The 16,763-nt window shown below is 37.8% G+C and overlaps 1 protein-coding gene across 3 annotated transcripts in view; it reads right to left on the bottom strand.

The window, feature by feature from the left end:
• The window catches only part of KDM4C (lysine demethylase 4C), a 256,853-nt gene that overhangs the window by 98,798 nt on the left and 141,292 nt on the right, over window positions 1–16,763 (bottom strand). For all 3 annotated transcript variants that reach the window (XR_004420744.2, XM_033085582.1, XM_033085583.1), the window contains exons 13-15: window positions 5,141–5,322; window positions 4,065–4,281; window positions 3,071–3,147 (exon numbers count right to left, since the gene is read on the bottom strand). Coding sequence is in view for 2 of the 3 variants with exons in the window: in XM_033085582.1 (XP_032941473.1) it covers window positions 3,071–3,147; window positions 4,065–4,281; window positions 5,141–5,322 (476 nt within the window). In the remaining variant the exon portion in view is untranslated. The remainder of the gene's footprint in view (window positions 1–3,070; window positions 3,148–4,064; window positions 4,282–5,140; window positions 5,323–16,763) is intronic.

Raw genomic sequence — 16,763 nt, 5'->3', positions numbered from 1 at the left:
TTCCAGGTTGATGTCACCTCACCTAAGCTCTGCAAACTCTTGTAATCACTAATAGCTCCGAGATTGCTATTAGTGCAAGATCAGCATGTCAAAATTTTTGGAAGACTTTATCATTAAAAAAGTAAACTTGATATCATTCACATGTATGTATTTAACAAAGCATTATTCACTTCCCTGAAACAGCTGAATTTTTTCCTGCATATCTTGGGTAGCAGATGCCTACTATCTATTAATCCTACATCTTGCAGGTGAAAAAGAACAGTTCACATTTGCATGTGAGTGGCATGTAGTAACAAAGACTACAAAACAGCAGACAAGAGGATGGTTTGTAAGTAAACATAACACTAGTCTAGAGGTCTATTCAATCTTCAGTATTTCATTAAAACTTTCCAACCTAATGATGACTTAAGGCATTAAGAATGGAACTTTATTCCACAAACGTATCTGAATGAAGGACATGAAGGACTCTCCAGGATAACAAATTAATTTCTTTCAAGTTACCAAAAGAGAACTACAGAAAAATTATTTTGTAGCTTTAGCAAGTCAACTGTACAATAATCAATACACACATAAAATTACAGATATTCAGCTAAATATATAACAGATAAAGCTTACTTTAAAAAAATTGTCCAAATGGCTAACACATATTGTCTAGTCTTTGCATGGTGAAAATGGTGCTCTATTTCAGTCCTATTATCTTCTTGTTAGCTAATTTATAAAGCACTGAAATACATGGACCTTCTTTAGTTTCTAGAATGTACTTGTGCAAAAATCCAATTCCAAAACCTCATCACATAAAATTTTTATTTAGCCAACTCCCATATGGTCTTGAAATCTCTTTCACTACTTCATCTCATCTCCTGAAATAATTTGGCTAAAAAAGTACTTTCCCTTAAATTCAGATTTTCCTTCTTATCATAAACTTACATGCATCATACAAGAACAACCCCAAACTTATTCAGTAAAATGTGAATAATTCTTCTCAAATTAATGTTTTTCACAGATGTTAATTTTCCTCCAAAAAGTCTGCCAAAGAAAAATTCCAGTTAAATTAAAAGTTTTAATCTTCTCACCAATACTTTCCTTTCTCCACCGCATTAAAAAGCTCCTCCCTTAATTGACCCATAGTGAACATAAATGAGTCACCAGACACTTCAGTGTTGCTCTTATCGTTCACTTACCGCTGCCATCTAAATGACCATTTCAAGATTATTTGTAACCTTAAAAACTCAGAACAATTTTAGAATCCTTTCTACAACACATAATTAAAAAATTTTAAGACTGGATTTTGTTTTAAAATTTTTTCAGTGCCTTTGTTTTTAAAAAATGTACCAGAGTCAAAAGACACGCCTAAATTTTCACTCAAATATGTTATTTTTATATTGTAGCTAACATCAGCTCCCAAGGCAACATTGTAAATTTTTCAATGTTTTTAGCAAAAAATATGTGATTTAATCATACATAGCATTTAATGAATAAGGATGTGCTCCTTAGAACTTCCCAACTTCCCTCATAGCCGCAATTCCCCTGAAAGAAGCTAACATTTTTTAATTTTTGATTGAGTAGCTAGGCTTTCTAATCCTGTTTGCTTAACTGATAATTAAATTCTGAGCTCACAGAAACCGACTTACACTTTTCCCCTTGATATTCCCCTGAATCTAGAACAGTAGTCACAAAAATATTTCAGAAGATCCTCAGATTCAGGACTGTCTTAATGTTTTTCACAAAACTATATCCTGATAGCCAATCCATTTCATAAGTCTATGAAACTACGCCAAGTTTGTGTATCAAAATGCCATTACAGTGATTTCACAACTATAAGGCGCACCCTTTTGACTAAAATTTTCCCCCAAACCTGGAAGTGCGCCTTATAGTCCGGTGCCTTATATAATGGACAAAGTTGAGAAATTTGCCAATCTGGAAGTGTGAGTCGCAATGGGGGGGTGGTGCTGCGGGAGCACCAAGTCGCGAGGCGGGACGGGAGCAGGCAGCCGCAGCCGGCAGGAGCTGCAGAGGGAGGGAGGGAGCCAGCGCCGGCCCCGGCCTCTGCCGCCGTGCAGGGAGGGAGGGAGCTGCCGCCAGCCCCGGCCCAGGCGTAGAGGGAACAAGAAGCCGGGCAGCACCAGCCAGTGCCAGGCGGGAGTGCCTGGACCCATGGCAGCTGCGGCCGCCGGGCAGTGGAAGCCAGGACCTGTGGCTGCGCAGTGGTAGCCAGGAGCTGCGAGCTACGCCAGCCGGTGCCAGGGGCAGGTGGGAGTGCCGGGTTCCGTGGCATGGGGAGGGCGCCTGGGGCTGCGTTTAAAGGCTACGCCAATCTGTGAAAAATGTTTGCAAATTGAGCATCTGCCAGTAATTCGTTACTTTGTTGCACATGGCGCACCTCCTCGCTGCAAAAAAAAGCGCGAGCCGAGAGCCGAGCCGCGTGGGGGGGCGGTGCCACAGGAGCACTGAGCTGCAAGGTGGGGCAGGAGCAGATAGCCCCGGCCAGCAGCAGCCGCACGGGGAGAGAGGGAGTGAGCAGCCCCCGGCCAGCAGGAGCTGCACAGGGAGAGAGGGAGAGGGTAACACCGTGCTGCCCCGAGCCACGGCTGCCCCAAGCCCCACCTTGCCAACCGGGGGCGGGTGGGAGTGCCAGGCCCCGCACACAGGGAGGGCGCCTGGGGCTGCATTTAAAGGTTACACCAATCTGTGAAAAATGTTTGCAAATTGAGCACCTGCCAGTAAACTCCACAATCGCGGGATTCCGTTACTAATTCGTTACTTTGTTGCACGTGGCATGGATTTTCGCTGAAAAAAAAAAAGTGCGCCTTACAGTCCGGTCCGCCTTATATAATGTACAAAGTTGTGAAATTTGCTGACTCCTGGAGGTGCGCCTTATAGTCCGGTGCGCCTTATGGTCACGAAATTACTGTACATTTTGCATTGAAGTCTACTCATAGTTTACATATAGTTTTTCCCCAGTAAGTATGATCAGGAAAAATATGCAGGTTGTGTACCATATGAAATAATGCACGTGCTACCACTTTTTTCTCCCTTAATCTCTAGTGTGTTAGATAGCTAAACAACTTACAGCTGTCCAGGCATTTTTTCTGCATCGACAACACAACCACTCGTTATGGATTTCATGAAAAGGAACGCCATAGCAACCTAGAATAAGAGAACTGGATTGATTATTATATTCTGCCTTTTTATCAATGATGTCATACCATTAAATTGTATATAAACCTTAATAAAACACATTGTCACAGGACATGCCTGTCCTGTGACAAAGGAGACTTTTACAATCTAAATTTTTTGCTAATTTCACAGTCTATGAAATATATCTTCCCAAAACTTAAACAAAAAGAAGAACCCACAAAAATCTCCATAAGAAAACAAAACAAAAACCCAGCAAACCAAGCACCCAAAAAACAAAAACCACGATCAATTTCTCATTATTTCTCATTTTTGTCATTACAATATCATATTACCAACTCTCTGTGAAGTAAAAATTTGACTTTATGTACTGACATTTATTCTGCAAATATATCATATTTCCAAATATCTTGGGGACTTTTTAGACTTAATTATTACAGTTCTACAGTCTTTAGTAGATACTGCAGAAAAATCCATGCATTCATCTGTTACATTTTTACAATAAAAAAGAATGTTAAGTGAAGAAAAATACTGCATTCACAAATTTAATAGCAATATTCACAAGTCCTCCATGAGAATTTCACCCTAACTGCTTAAAAAGCACACACTAGCATTGCACAGTGATTTAAAATAGATAATCGAAAGAGTAATTAAATCACTAGAACAGAAAAAAGAATCAGAAGTTTGTGATCACTGAAAGATTGAGAGATCATCCAAGACAGTTAATTCTTCAATATTTTCACAGCAGCCATAAGTTACAGAATATGTAATGCAGTTTCTAAAAAAAAACGAGCCAGTGATTGAAGCATTACAAATGGAAATGTTCTTCAAGTACTTTCAAAGACATGCTAGAAGCCTAGCCAACTTATTTATCAATAAAGCAAAATTTAAAATTACATGTCTGCCAACAGAACAATCAGATTATTTACTTGCATGAACCCGTATGCAGCACTTTGCACACGAAATCAGAAGACTTGTTCCATCTTCTTCAACAAAGGCATTTGATGGATAGTTTTCAGTGTTTTCTTCACTGTAAATAAAACACATCTCTGGAATAAGAGGTTTAGTCTTCTCATTTTCTGCCATCAATATTTCTGCTGAGTTTGCTTCAGTGAAAATAGGACTTTCTTCATCCTGATTGTCTGCCTGGAAAATAAACAAAATCTATATTTAAGTAAAAGAAAGGAGAGTTTTACTCCTCCTTTTGACAATGATGAAACTATTCCACCCCTCCTAACTTTTGTACTCAGTGTAACAGTTTCATGAGAAAATTAACTACTTCTAGGTATTTATCACAGTCATTCTACCTTGATTGTTCCAAATAACTGTGATGGTTGGAATAGCACTCAGCCTGCAAACCAGTGTTACTGCAGTGATATTCAGTGGTACATACTTTTTGGGCCATTCAACTGGGTCCAGTGCAATAAAGGCTTTTTTCCTGGTTCCCATGCTAAGGAAATTCTAGTTTAGCACCTTCAGAATTAGCAGCATAGTACTACAACATTTGATGTAGTAATTCCATAAGACAATCAAACAGTGTTCTGCATTAAACTGTTTCTGAGAGAATATTTTTTTCTGAGAAGGCTTAAATGCTGTGAAAACACTTGTTTCCTCAACACTGAAGAAAGGCAGCATAAAAGAGGCTCTGATAAAAGGTATTTGGAGATGAACATATAAGGAAATAGCTAGAAGATACAAACCTACTTGGGTTCACCACACCAAAAAGTGTAATTTCAAGTGAAAATACCTGCACACGCACACACACACATACATACGCACAAACACTAACCCAGCGTAAACGGTACTAGGAGGTATAGTATCTGCAGCCAAGGATAGATAGCCGGTGAACAAAGTATCAATTCTAATTTTAATGGTAGTGAGTTTATTTACCTCTCTTACAAATGAAATACATAAGTTTATCTTTTTTATAATTTCTTGAGTATTAAGTAGCCAAGCAGCTATTTCACACTTCATCCAGAGACAAAGCTGCGAGAATCTTGCTTACCTTATAGTATGGCATGAGAAGAGTGCAAATGGCACAGTGAGGTTCCTTTCTTGCACAAGCTGCATTGTATTCTTTTTCAGCATTGAAATTGGGTGGTCTTGTCTGCCACAGGTAAACCAGAGGCCTGGCCCATGCCTCTGACTCTTGAACTTTCTCTTCAATTAAGGTAGTCTCAGGCAGTTCTAAAAGAAAGCAATCAATGACTATATTTTAGTCATGGAATGAAGATAAACAACAATTAATCTGTCATGTGTGCTAACAAAGAAGATCAAACAATATTACAAGAAATCTGTGTGCAAATATAGATGCAGAAGTCTAAAAGAATGTTGTGTCAGGAAAAACCCACAGTTAAGTGCTTTGACATCTGTGTCATGAGCTGACTGCTTCAGATACAGCATAAGTAGTCTGCTGTTTATATTTTGTATTTGTATCAATATCATTGTGTCTCACTCTCCCACTCTCTCCTTAATGCCTCCAAACTCTATCCCCTCTCCCTCCTTGCACACTGCGCTAAATTATTATGGATGGAACATACTGCATCCTGGCAGCAGTGCCAGACAAATCACTCTAGTCACACAGGATGGCACCTCACAAACTCTTCATGGAGAGTAACTAATTTTCCAAAGGGGAAAATCATCAAACACTGTAGCCAGGGAGTAATGGGGAACAATCAGATCTAAGAAGCAGAGAGATGTGCACACTGGATGATGTGGACAGTGCCTACTAAATCTCTCACAATCAATGAGAAGGCAGGGAGGTGTCAATCAGAGTAATTCTGTGAATGTGGAAAGAAAAATGTGAATAGTCTTGAATTAAGCATTCAGATAACAAAAACACTGTATAGCATACAGTCCTTTTCTAATTATGTACTTAAGAAAAACTGTTCACTTCAGAAGAAGAAAATTCCAACACAGAGAAATATTTATTTAAGTACATTAAGCTGATTTACCACACTCCTTCAGCATATGATTGCTTTTCCACTTCACTTTATGGGTATCCTATGATAAATGTCACACACGGCTACAAAACCACTATAAAGTTGACAACATTTTTATCAGTGTTGAATAAAATATTGACTAAAATACTTGTCTACAAGCAAGCCAAATGTAATAAAAATAAATTAATAAATGTATCCTGCATTTGATTTTTAATCCATTTTTTATAATTTCTCAGAAGAAATAATATCAATTCAACAACAATCTGGGTAGAAGGGCCCAGAGAAAACAACTGCAAAAAAGCTGCCAATATTTAGCAGAGAGGTTTCTGGTGAAAAACTTAGCTTCAAAAGAACATCAGTGAAGAAACAGCTGAACACATAGAGAAGATGAAGATATTAAATGCCAGCATTACTTTTGTAACTTTTTGAATTACTCACTTTTTAAGTTAAAAGCGTAACAAAGTCTTTGCTTAAAAAATTCTGTTAAATCATATTTTTTCTACTGTTTGCAGTTTTAAAGAACTGCAAAACACATAGCAGTGGAAGTTACTTCTCTAGTTCTCTTCCTATCTTACAAGTAGCTTCAGCCTTAAAGATTTTTTTTTTAATTCTTCCTTTTACATTATTTTTCTTCAGGAGCTCATAACTCATTATTTTAATTATTTTCATTATAGTTGTAACCTCACAGAAAATTCCGAGTTTGATTCTCCCTTATGAAGAAAACAAAAGAGGCAGGTGAAAGTTTGTAATATCTTCCATACATCTAATATCCACTCGAAACTGACATTCTTTGATTGCACCACTCTTATCACCACTGAATAATTCTCCCATGATAGCTGAAGCCTTTCCCAGAACCTCAGCTGATAATACTCTTCTTTATTCAAAAATCTATCATCATATTTATAGTCCTGGAACTAATTCTGGGTTAATACTGTAGTTCTCTCATACAGTGCTCGGACTTTTCAATGCCTACTGCTCAGTTCATGAACGTACTGGTTCTGGTTTTAATGAAAATAATATTTACATCTTTATTTCAGATAAACTCCATAATTTCAATTCCCTTGTGTGATCTTTACAAAGGCTTTCCCAACCAGGAAATTGAAAAGAACGCAAGAGACAAGAAAAAAGCTAGCTTTTAACAGTCTTTTGCTGCTTTCAAGAGTTCTGCATTTCTTTTTGAACCTCATTCCAAACAAAGCCAGGGACAAGATGTCACATGCATATATACCAGACTCTATCTTTCATGAACTCATAAAAATTTAACACTATTTTAATAAATTTATTTTCTCTCTTACATTATGTTTAGAGCACTTTCAGTCAGCTATCAACTAGAAGCAAAAACACTCCGTATTTATTTGCCTCTGATCTCTAATGTCTAAATTATTCTGAATTCTACGTCCTTCTGCGTCCTTTCAGACGTGACTGCCTTCTCCATGATCCTTGCTGCAGTGTTCTGTCTCCGCATGAGTTACACAAGCTCTCTGATATGATCCTCTGGTAAATTACACCATGCAAACCCTTACTCTTCTCTATCATAACAAGAAAGGAAAAGTATTCCTCCTCTTTTCAGAGGGAGGCTCCCTAATCCAACACTTAAAGGAATGGTTCACTAACAGAATACAAAATTAAAAGAGGACAGAATAACATTCAGAAGGATTACAAGCTTTGTCTGATACCCTGTTACCACTAACGTGAGGGTAGTAACTTCTAGTTCTCAGAAATTTCCCAGGCAACCTTCAGCCTAAATTACCACCTTTCAAGAGCTTCGGAAATATGAGTTCATCTCCTTATAATCAACATTCACCCACCCACACTGAAATAATCAAATGTCAAAAGAAATCGTTATTTTTAACAAGTTACAGAGTACATGACCCCATTACAAAACATGACAACGCTGCCTTAAAAAACTTCCTCACTAGGTAGAACACGCAATCTTCTATGTAACTATACTACACCAGTAGAACTTGGGCAGTTTCACTTTGTGTGCTTTATTTTTCGTGTATGTGCACCAGCATCAGTGAGAGAAAGAATTTTCACATAAGCTTCTCTGGTAGTACAAGTGGAGGTACCTTCCTGGTTTCCATGTAGTCAGAGAAGTTATGCACCATAAACAAAAAATGAGAATCTGGTAAGGAAATTAAAAGAAAAACCAGCTCTCCAACAGTTTGAGAGTAGCCATAGAGAATATGTAACACACACCGCTTTCTTGGCACAGTTTACAGCCTTTCTTCACTTGTTCATTTGATACTAATGTCCTATTTATGTCCAAAAACACCATGGAAAACTTAGGGGATTTTTAGATTTCTTCTTTTTTTTTTTTTTTTTTTTTTGTTTAACCAGCACTTCTCACTCACTTTACTTTCTTAAATTACTCCTTTCATTACTTACTGTTTAGCTGAAGAGCAATCACTGGCTCAGCCTAAAATAAATTTACATTCCTAGCTTACATTGTTGCATGCAATTTCAGGGTAGACATTCAGGAGCCTCATGTGAGCTCAGTGTTTCTCTGATCAGAGGTGTCTGTTAGAAAAACACAAAATAACTGCAGCCTCTAGCTGCCTCCATTTAAACTTCACCTTAACTAATGATTTTCAAAATAAGAACAGAGAACAATTTATAGTGTTCATACTGACTGAAAGATCTCAGAAACTCCACTGTCATCAGCAGGCATGCTTTTTACTTCAACTGTGAATCAGTGCCAATTGCAAGTACTCAAAACCTGCAAAAAATTGTGGTGGAAGCATCTGTTCCTACAGCAAAAGATACATTTCCCCCTGCACCCCGCCAAAAAACTGGCATCTACTTCATAAGGCCAGTATGTAATGTTTTGAGAAGGGCTATAAACATGATGTTTCACTCATCTGACATATTGGCATTTTTCTGAAAGAGTATGAGAATGCTCTCAGTTCTGGTAGTGCAAATTTTGATGAATAGTCACTTCTGCAGTGCTGCCAACCATCAACACTATGATAAGCACCACATTTATGCAATCAAGCCTTCACTGTGGTAAACTGGCCTTGCTTTAAGAGCAGCTACCAATGGCCCAAGACTGGCAGTTTGAAAGATAAAGGTCAGACAATATAGTGATATGAACCATAATATATATCTGTAGGGAGCATTTTCTTCACACAGCACATGAAATGGAGTTGGGGAATCTACCCTGACTTCTGTGCCTGCCCTAACTCAGATGAAGTCACTGACGCTTCCTCACAATTCGCGGACAGTAAGCACATGAGCAGGACCCTGTGCAGGTGCGCAACAGAACTCCTTGGTGTGAACTCTGGTGTAACTTCTTTTTCCAGCTTTTTGGCATGAAATCTACATTTCAAATTAAAAGGTAATCAAGACAAAAGTGACTAAAGCACCCTTAGCACTCTTTTATATAGAAAATTTCAACTCAACTACAGTACAAAATACATCTCACTGTCAGAAGAAATCAAAGGAAAATAGAGGATTTGAGCCTGCTAGCCATGACAGGGAAATCTGCACCTCAATTGACAGCACTGTTCAAGAGATTGCACACTCATGCATAACACATAGACACACTGACAAATACCAAGGAAAGGTAATTATTTTGCAAGTCTGTTAGTATGCACACGGTTTTTAAACACTCATATGAATAAAGTCCATTTCTTATAACTTCTGTTATGTTTCTAGCTGTTAATATATCACACACTCATGCTGAATTCTAAAGTGGATTAATACCAGTCAAAAATGTATTAACTGGATGATGTAATGCAGCCTACACCTAAGTATGTAAAAACACCTTATTGTTACCATTAACAGCAGTCAGAGATCTTGAATCCCCCTACATCACCTGGGCATTTTTACTTCACTGCAAATATAATGCTTTTTTGTAGTATTATTTTACCAAATACAATTCATAATTAGGTTAAATATTCTCTTTTGTAAGGGGGTTAGACCAAATGCTCTTTCTTCCAACAGAAAAGCAGAAACACTTGACAATACAATTACGACTTTAAACAAATGCATAACAGTTGGTATAAATCTTCCTGTATCGTATTGTGCTGACTTTGGCTGGGGTAGAGCTAATTTTCTTCACAGTAGCTAGATGTGGTTTGGATTTGTACCGAAAATGGTATTAATAGTATAGAGATGTTTTTGTTATTGTTGAACCAGTGCTTGCATAGCATCAAGGTCTTTCCTGCATCTTGTGCCACCCTGACAATGAGTGGTACAAGAATATTTCAGTTGTCTCCCTGATCTGTTTGGTGGGGGAGTAAGTGAGCAGCTGTGTGGTGCTCGGATGCCAGCTGGGCTTAAACCACACCATCTATAATTCAGCCATAGCATTACTGACAGTACAAGGTGATTAGCAATGCTAAACTAGATGATAGTTCCTGCTATCATATTCATACCTGAAAAGAGTATTTCTATAGGATCAATTAATCTCTATAATGTAATTTCAGAAATACCAGTTCTCATAAATGTGATTATTCATACGCATCTGTACCCCTTCACATATTCAAGAAAAGTGAAACAATTCATTAAAACAAATTGTGTACACAAAAAGAAAATTATAGCCCAGGATCTGTCTTCATATAAAGGAAACTCCTTCCACAGCAAAGTATTTCTAAACAGTCACTATGCTTTCCAAGTGAGTAAGTGAATGAATGAATTGTTTTCACTAATGTTACTGCTTTAACAGTTTGTGGGAAACTTGCTCCAACAGACAATGCTAATGCTTTGAATGGTTTTTGCTTACTAAGTCAAACTCAAATTATCAAGCAGAAAACATTTGGGCCATTTGTAGAACGGGCTGTTGCCAGCATTTGCTGATTTAACCCAGCAGATGTGAAAAGCCATAGACACTAATACAGTACAATTTGCTTTTGCCAGTCTCAACAATGATTTTGCTGCTTGGGGTTATGTTCCACTGATGTTTCCTGGCTTTGTACAGCAGCATTCTCCACTATGAAGAGCAGAGAAGCATCTGTTATTTTTCAGGTAGTTGAGCATAATCTCAGCCCTGGGAGGCATTATCTATAGTTTCAAATGTCCTGGAGGAAATAATAATAGTACCAAAAAAAAAAAAATTAAAAAGACAGTCGGGAAGAAGCCTTGTACTTGAAAACTTTACTGTTCCAGCCAGTGTATCGGCAAACTTAGTTTCAGAAATTGTCTTTCTCATAGCAAAATATGTAAAAACAGTAAAAAAATTTAATTTATTGTATTGATCAAGAACTTACATTTCTTGTATGGGGCCACTGAGTCCAAATAATGTGAAGTATGTATACACTTTTGATTAGAGAGCCTAATTGCAAAATTAGCTATTAACACTTCAGTTCTCATAAAAATTGAATGTAAAGATAAGTATATTGAATCAGAGCTCTAGAAGTTAAGCCGAAGAGCTCCTGGATCAAATCAGGTTTAGCTTCCAAAACTAAGTAATGGGGGGCTTTAATAAAAAAAAAATTAAATATAAGAAAGTATAAGACATCAGCTACAGCAGATCTCAAAATGTTTTGAAAGTCTGAAAAATTCAGCATTTTTAAAAAGTGTATTTTAAAAGACAATTTGACAGATTTGGAAGTTCTGATACTGGGATACTCAGATTTTCCTTCAGCATACTATTAGAGCTCCATAATGAAGTTCACATTTGTTTTGTGATTGATCTGTGCATTGTGATTGCTACACTTTGCTCAATGTAATTTGTACTTGTATTGTGACTGAACTGTATATTACAGTTCAAAACCCTGGTAAAACATAATTTGTATCTTCACAGTAATTTAAGTGCATTGTTGTATCACTCCCCTAAATTGAAATCTCATGTAATTTCAAGTAATTTCAAATATGAAAATTCTGTATTATTCATTAAACCATCCACACACAGAATATCTAGAAGAACCTGTTAAGAGTGTATTGCACTCCTTCATTAAAAGGCAAAGCCAGCAGGTTTTTCCTGAGGGTGGGTGGTATCCACTAAAACAGTAATGATTACTTTGGCAAAAACACTCTTTCTGGTGTTAGTGACAAATAAGAACCAAGTAAGAAAAATCTCATTGTGATTAAGACTGGCTGTAGACAGGACCACTACCATTTAAAACAGTAAATAAAGTTACTATAAATACTAGCAAAGGCTGGAAAACTCTCACCAACAACTTTGAAAAGGAGGGATAGGAAAATCCTGACCATGATTTTTCACAGAAAGCAGGGCACACTGATCCCACCGATACTCTGGATGAATATGAAAAACTGAAAGGTTCTGAGATGTTGAAGAAAGGAGAGAAAAGCAGGGCTTCACAGGTTGCTGGGTATTTACTCATGAGCACTAGTGCATAAGTTAGAAGGGGAGAAATTAACACAGCATATTAGAACAAGTAAAAGAAACAGTTAAATAGCACAATTTAAATAATGCAAAACTCCTATTATACTGCGTCTTTAATATGTGGAATCTGTAAAACGACCCTGTCAGGTTGCACTGGACTGCAATCTTTCTCTCTAACAAATTGTGAAGTAACGAAAATTTATTTGATTTACATTGCTATGATTCTGAGAAACTAACTTAGAGAAAACTCTGAGGATTCATAGCATACAGATTTAGTTTACATTTAAATTATCTGTAAAACTAGTTTTATGGAACTGTAGCATTGTTATGTTTGAAAATAATAATTTTTATTTGCTTACTAGTTCCTGCCAGAAAAAAAAATCTATTTGAAACGCTGGATCATAAAGATATCAAATAATACCAAGGGCTAAAACCCAATCTTTCATTCACAGTGTTCCCTAAATAGCTGCATTCCACATGTACAACTTCTTTGTGCGTATGGAATGAAGAATTTAACCTTAGCAGTTAAGGTTCAAATTATCAAAGATGTCTACTTATTCTGTCTACCTAAGCTGAAGCACAAGCAACACGTTCTTCCTGATGCTGTAGTCCATGACCTATCCAGTGTCTCCAAAAATACAGTTACTTACCACATCCAAAAACCAAGTTAAAGGTGACCCACTAGTCAGGCAACTTTTTAAAATGTGGACGGGAGGCCACAGAAATGGAGATGCTCTTAAATCTGTATGAACTGCTAACATTAAGTATTTACAGCATATTGGTATCATAATTTCCATTATTGTATATATGTGTACATATAGTACATATTAAAGCAACTTCAGTAATTTCTCCTGTCTTTGCACTGAGTAAATTTAAATAGCATCCCCTGTATTTATAAATCTCTATAAAGAGCCATCTCTGCAAAATCAAACAGAAACAAAAGAAGATCTGCTGGAATCTACTGCATAGCCTATCAGCAGAAAATACAGTTGTCAGTACAAAACCACTTCAAGCAAAACTACAAATAAAGATTAGCAGATATCTGCTCTATTGAAAAACTTTAATTCACAACACTTAAGAATTAAACAGCTGCTTTCTCAATTCCATTCCCTCATGGAATTTTTCACAGTTCTTATGAAAAAAATAATATCTTGCATTCTAATGTAATCTGCTTGTGATCAATGTACTTATCCCAAAAAAACTTGATCAATAACTAAAATTACATTGGAATTTTTAGGAACTGATACTGCCATCCATATACATGTTTACTGATTTACTAAACACCATAGTCTTCCAGGGTACACATCTGTACCAAAAAGGAAAACAAGAAAGCTTTCTTGCCAATCATCAGGCATGTCTTGCCTATTAATAAAACGAATCTCTCAGATACAACAGAATTACTTGGTGGTACTTCCTTATTTTGGAAATTATATTGCAACATCATTGACCACATGCAAAATACTGCATGATCAAATAGACATTCAATTATTATTATGCTGTTAGAATGTTTCAGAAACAGTACAAAGCAGAATCACCAACATACTCCTGTTTAATGCTACTCTAAAAGAAAAAACAGTACCAAATGAGTAAAACATATTTATTTTATTGTTATTTCGTATCTCTCAGGCAGCACAAATCTAACCACATCATTATCCTACGGCAGCACAAGTTCCCCTGGGGCAAAACAAAAGTGAAATTTGAGGAACACAGTTACTTGAATGTGTTCAATTAAGGCTGTCCAGAAGTCATTCACGGAAACAAGGCATCATCATAAGTACGTAAGTTATAAGTTAGGTATAGAAGATGCAAAACAGACTCAATCACAGACCCAAATTCATGACAAAAAAATGCCCAAATCAGAATTATAAATTTATATTTTCAAGATACAGTTGCTGCAGATCACTAAAACAAATATCTCATAAACACTTCATACACTAGAAAACAATTGCATTTAAATGTAGGAGTGACAGTGGGTACAACGGTTGGGACAAATGGAGAGATCTCTAAAGCCAGGTCTTGGAACTTGTGGTTTATTGCAAAAGGGCGTGGGTGAAAGGGTCCTGCCTGGAGCTGCCAGTCGCAGTTCAGAACAGAGCAGTAAGACAGTAAGAGAGAGAGTTAAGAAGGTGGCAAGAGAAAGAGCTGAGAGGGAGGTTTCCGTTACAATACAATAAATCTTCTTCTGTGTTGAATATTCTAACTTTCACTAACCAATCTAATACAAGATACAAATCCTACAGCATTTACACACAGCCTGTAAGAATCATTACATTACCATACTGTGTTACACTTTAGACCCTAAAAACTACTCTTTGGACCCCTTCTGCCAAGCTAGCAGGGTCTCCTCTGACCTTTGGACCTGCCTCCAAGCAGAGGGAATTGCTCAATCAAGAGGGGATTACTTTTGGCTGGCCATACTATTGTTTTCTACTTGTTTAGTAACTATGGTTTGATATCTCAAAGATGGCTTTCATTTCAATCCTGCTTACAGTTTTCATATTCTCAAACTCTTTTGCCAGGCAATCATATTTATAAGGCTTTCCTGTTTCATCCTCCCAAACATCTAAACTCCTTCAAGAATCAATTTATGAAATGCAATTACAGTAATTTCACAACTATAAGGTGCACCAGATTATAAGGTGCACCTCCGGGAGTCGGCAAATTTCGCAACTTTATACATTATATAAGATGCACCGGACTATAAGGAGCACTACATTTTTTTTGCAGTGAGGATCCGCACCGCACGCAACAAAGTAATGAAATAGTAACGGAATCGTGCCATCGCGGGGTTTACTGGCTTGGTTTGGGGTCGGGCTTCTGCTATGAGATAGTATAAAGCCTTGGTCTTTGCATTCACTTTCAGAATCCCATGAGATCTGCTTGATTTGGTATTAAAAATCAAACCATTTAAGGTTTGTTCAGTAGCATCATAAATTGACTAAGCCTGCTTAAATAGGTGAAAATTGCACTTGTAGATGCAGTTACTATTATTTTGTTTCAAACCCTAAAATGGGAGATTTTGCTTGAAGATCCTCACTTACTTCAGAAAAGAATGTTTTTTTCCTGGTGTTGCATATGTAGATAAGAATTTGCTAACCAGTTGATAGAGTCATGTTTATATTTACCACATTGGTATTACAATTTCCAGTATTGCATTCCTTCCCATAATGTTTTGAATGAAGTTTTACTTCTTTAAAATACTTTGCTTTTGTGTGAATATGGGTTAATCAGGCACATAATTTATGTATGTTTTTCATATATCATCATCATTTAAGAGATGAAGAATCCAGTATTGTCTACCCCTTCCACAGTGTAAGCATGCAGGAAAAATGTGGTTTCTCTCCTTTTCTCTGGTACCTACATTACTTCTGTTTTGTTTAAATTCAATTTTCAAGATATGATCGACATAATTACAAAAAAGTTCTGACACTTACTAAGTTCTGGTGTTCTGAGGCACCTGAGCCACACCGCTGTGCCGGGAGCCCATGCCGCGCCGCAATTGCGGAAGCCCGAGCTGCACTGCTGTGCTGGGAGCCCATGCAGTGCCGCTGTGCTGGGAGCCCGTGCTGCGCCACAGTGCCAGGAGCCTGTGCCCCACCGTGTTGCCGGAAGTCCAAGCTGTGCCAGGATGCCGGAAGCCCATTCCGGCCCGCACTGCCGGGCAACTCTGCCATGCGGCGGTGCCAGGTGCCCGTGGCGTGCCGCAGTGCTGGGAGCCCATGCCGCACCGTGGTGTCAAGAGCCCGTGCCATGCTGCCAGTAGCCCAAGCCACGCCAGGATGCTGTAAGCCCATGCCGCCCCGTGTTGCTGGGCAATTCTGCTGTGCTGCTGTGCTGGGTACCCGTGCCCTGCCACTGTGCCGGGCTCCCATGCCCCACCACTGTACTGGGAGCCCGTGTCATGCAGGAAATTAATTTTCATTTTGGCATACCTGATAATGAGGAATTATACATGCCTTTCTATACAAGACTGCAATTCTATCTAGTCCTTTATGAGGTAAAATACCGTATTTGAAAGCTAAGAAAGCAGCACAATTAGAGCTGCAAGGTTTATCTAGAGAACAATGACCTTTCAGTGATCATAACATATACCACTGTCCAGAAAATGATGATAAATGTGAGTAGAACTGGTTCATATTCCACTCTTGATCAAAATATTGGCTTATCTCAGATCCTGTATGTGTCCACAGAAAGACAGATAATTGCTACTCATAAAATATGTCACGGGACAAGAGCTGACAGTGGTAATAATGAAAGCTGTCATTTCTTACCACTTCTGGAGATCAGCTGCCGGCTCACAAGATTGAGGAGAGTAAAAGGAAAAGCTTTCATCTGACCTTTTAACACACCTCTTTCCTAAACACCTACTAAAGTTTATATAATATTTTTATAAAAGT

Source organism: Catharus ustulatus, chromosome Z, assembly GCF_009819885.2.
Source record: "Catharus ustulatus isolate bCatUst1 chromosome Z, bCatUst1.pri.v2, whole genome shotgun sequence".
Taxonomy (NCBI): Eukaryota; Metazoa; Chordata; class Aves; order Passeriformes; family Turdidae; genus Catharus; species Catharus ustulatus.
Note: the sequence above shows the minus strand (reverse complement) of the source record. Positions and strands in the feature narration are given on the sequence as shown.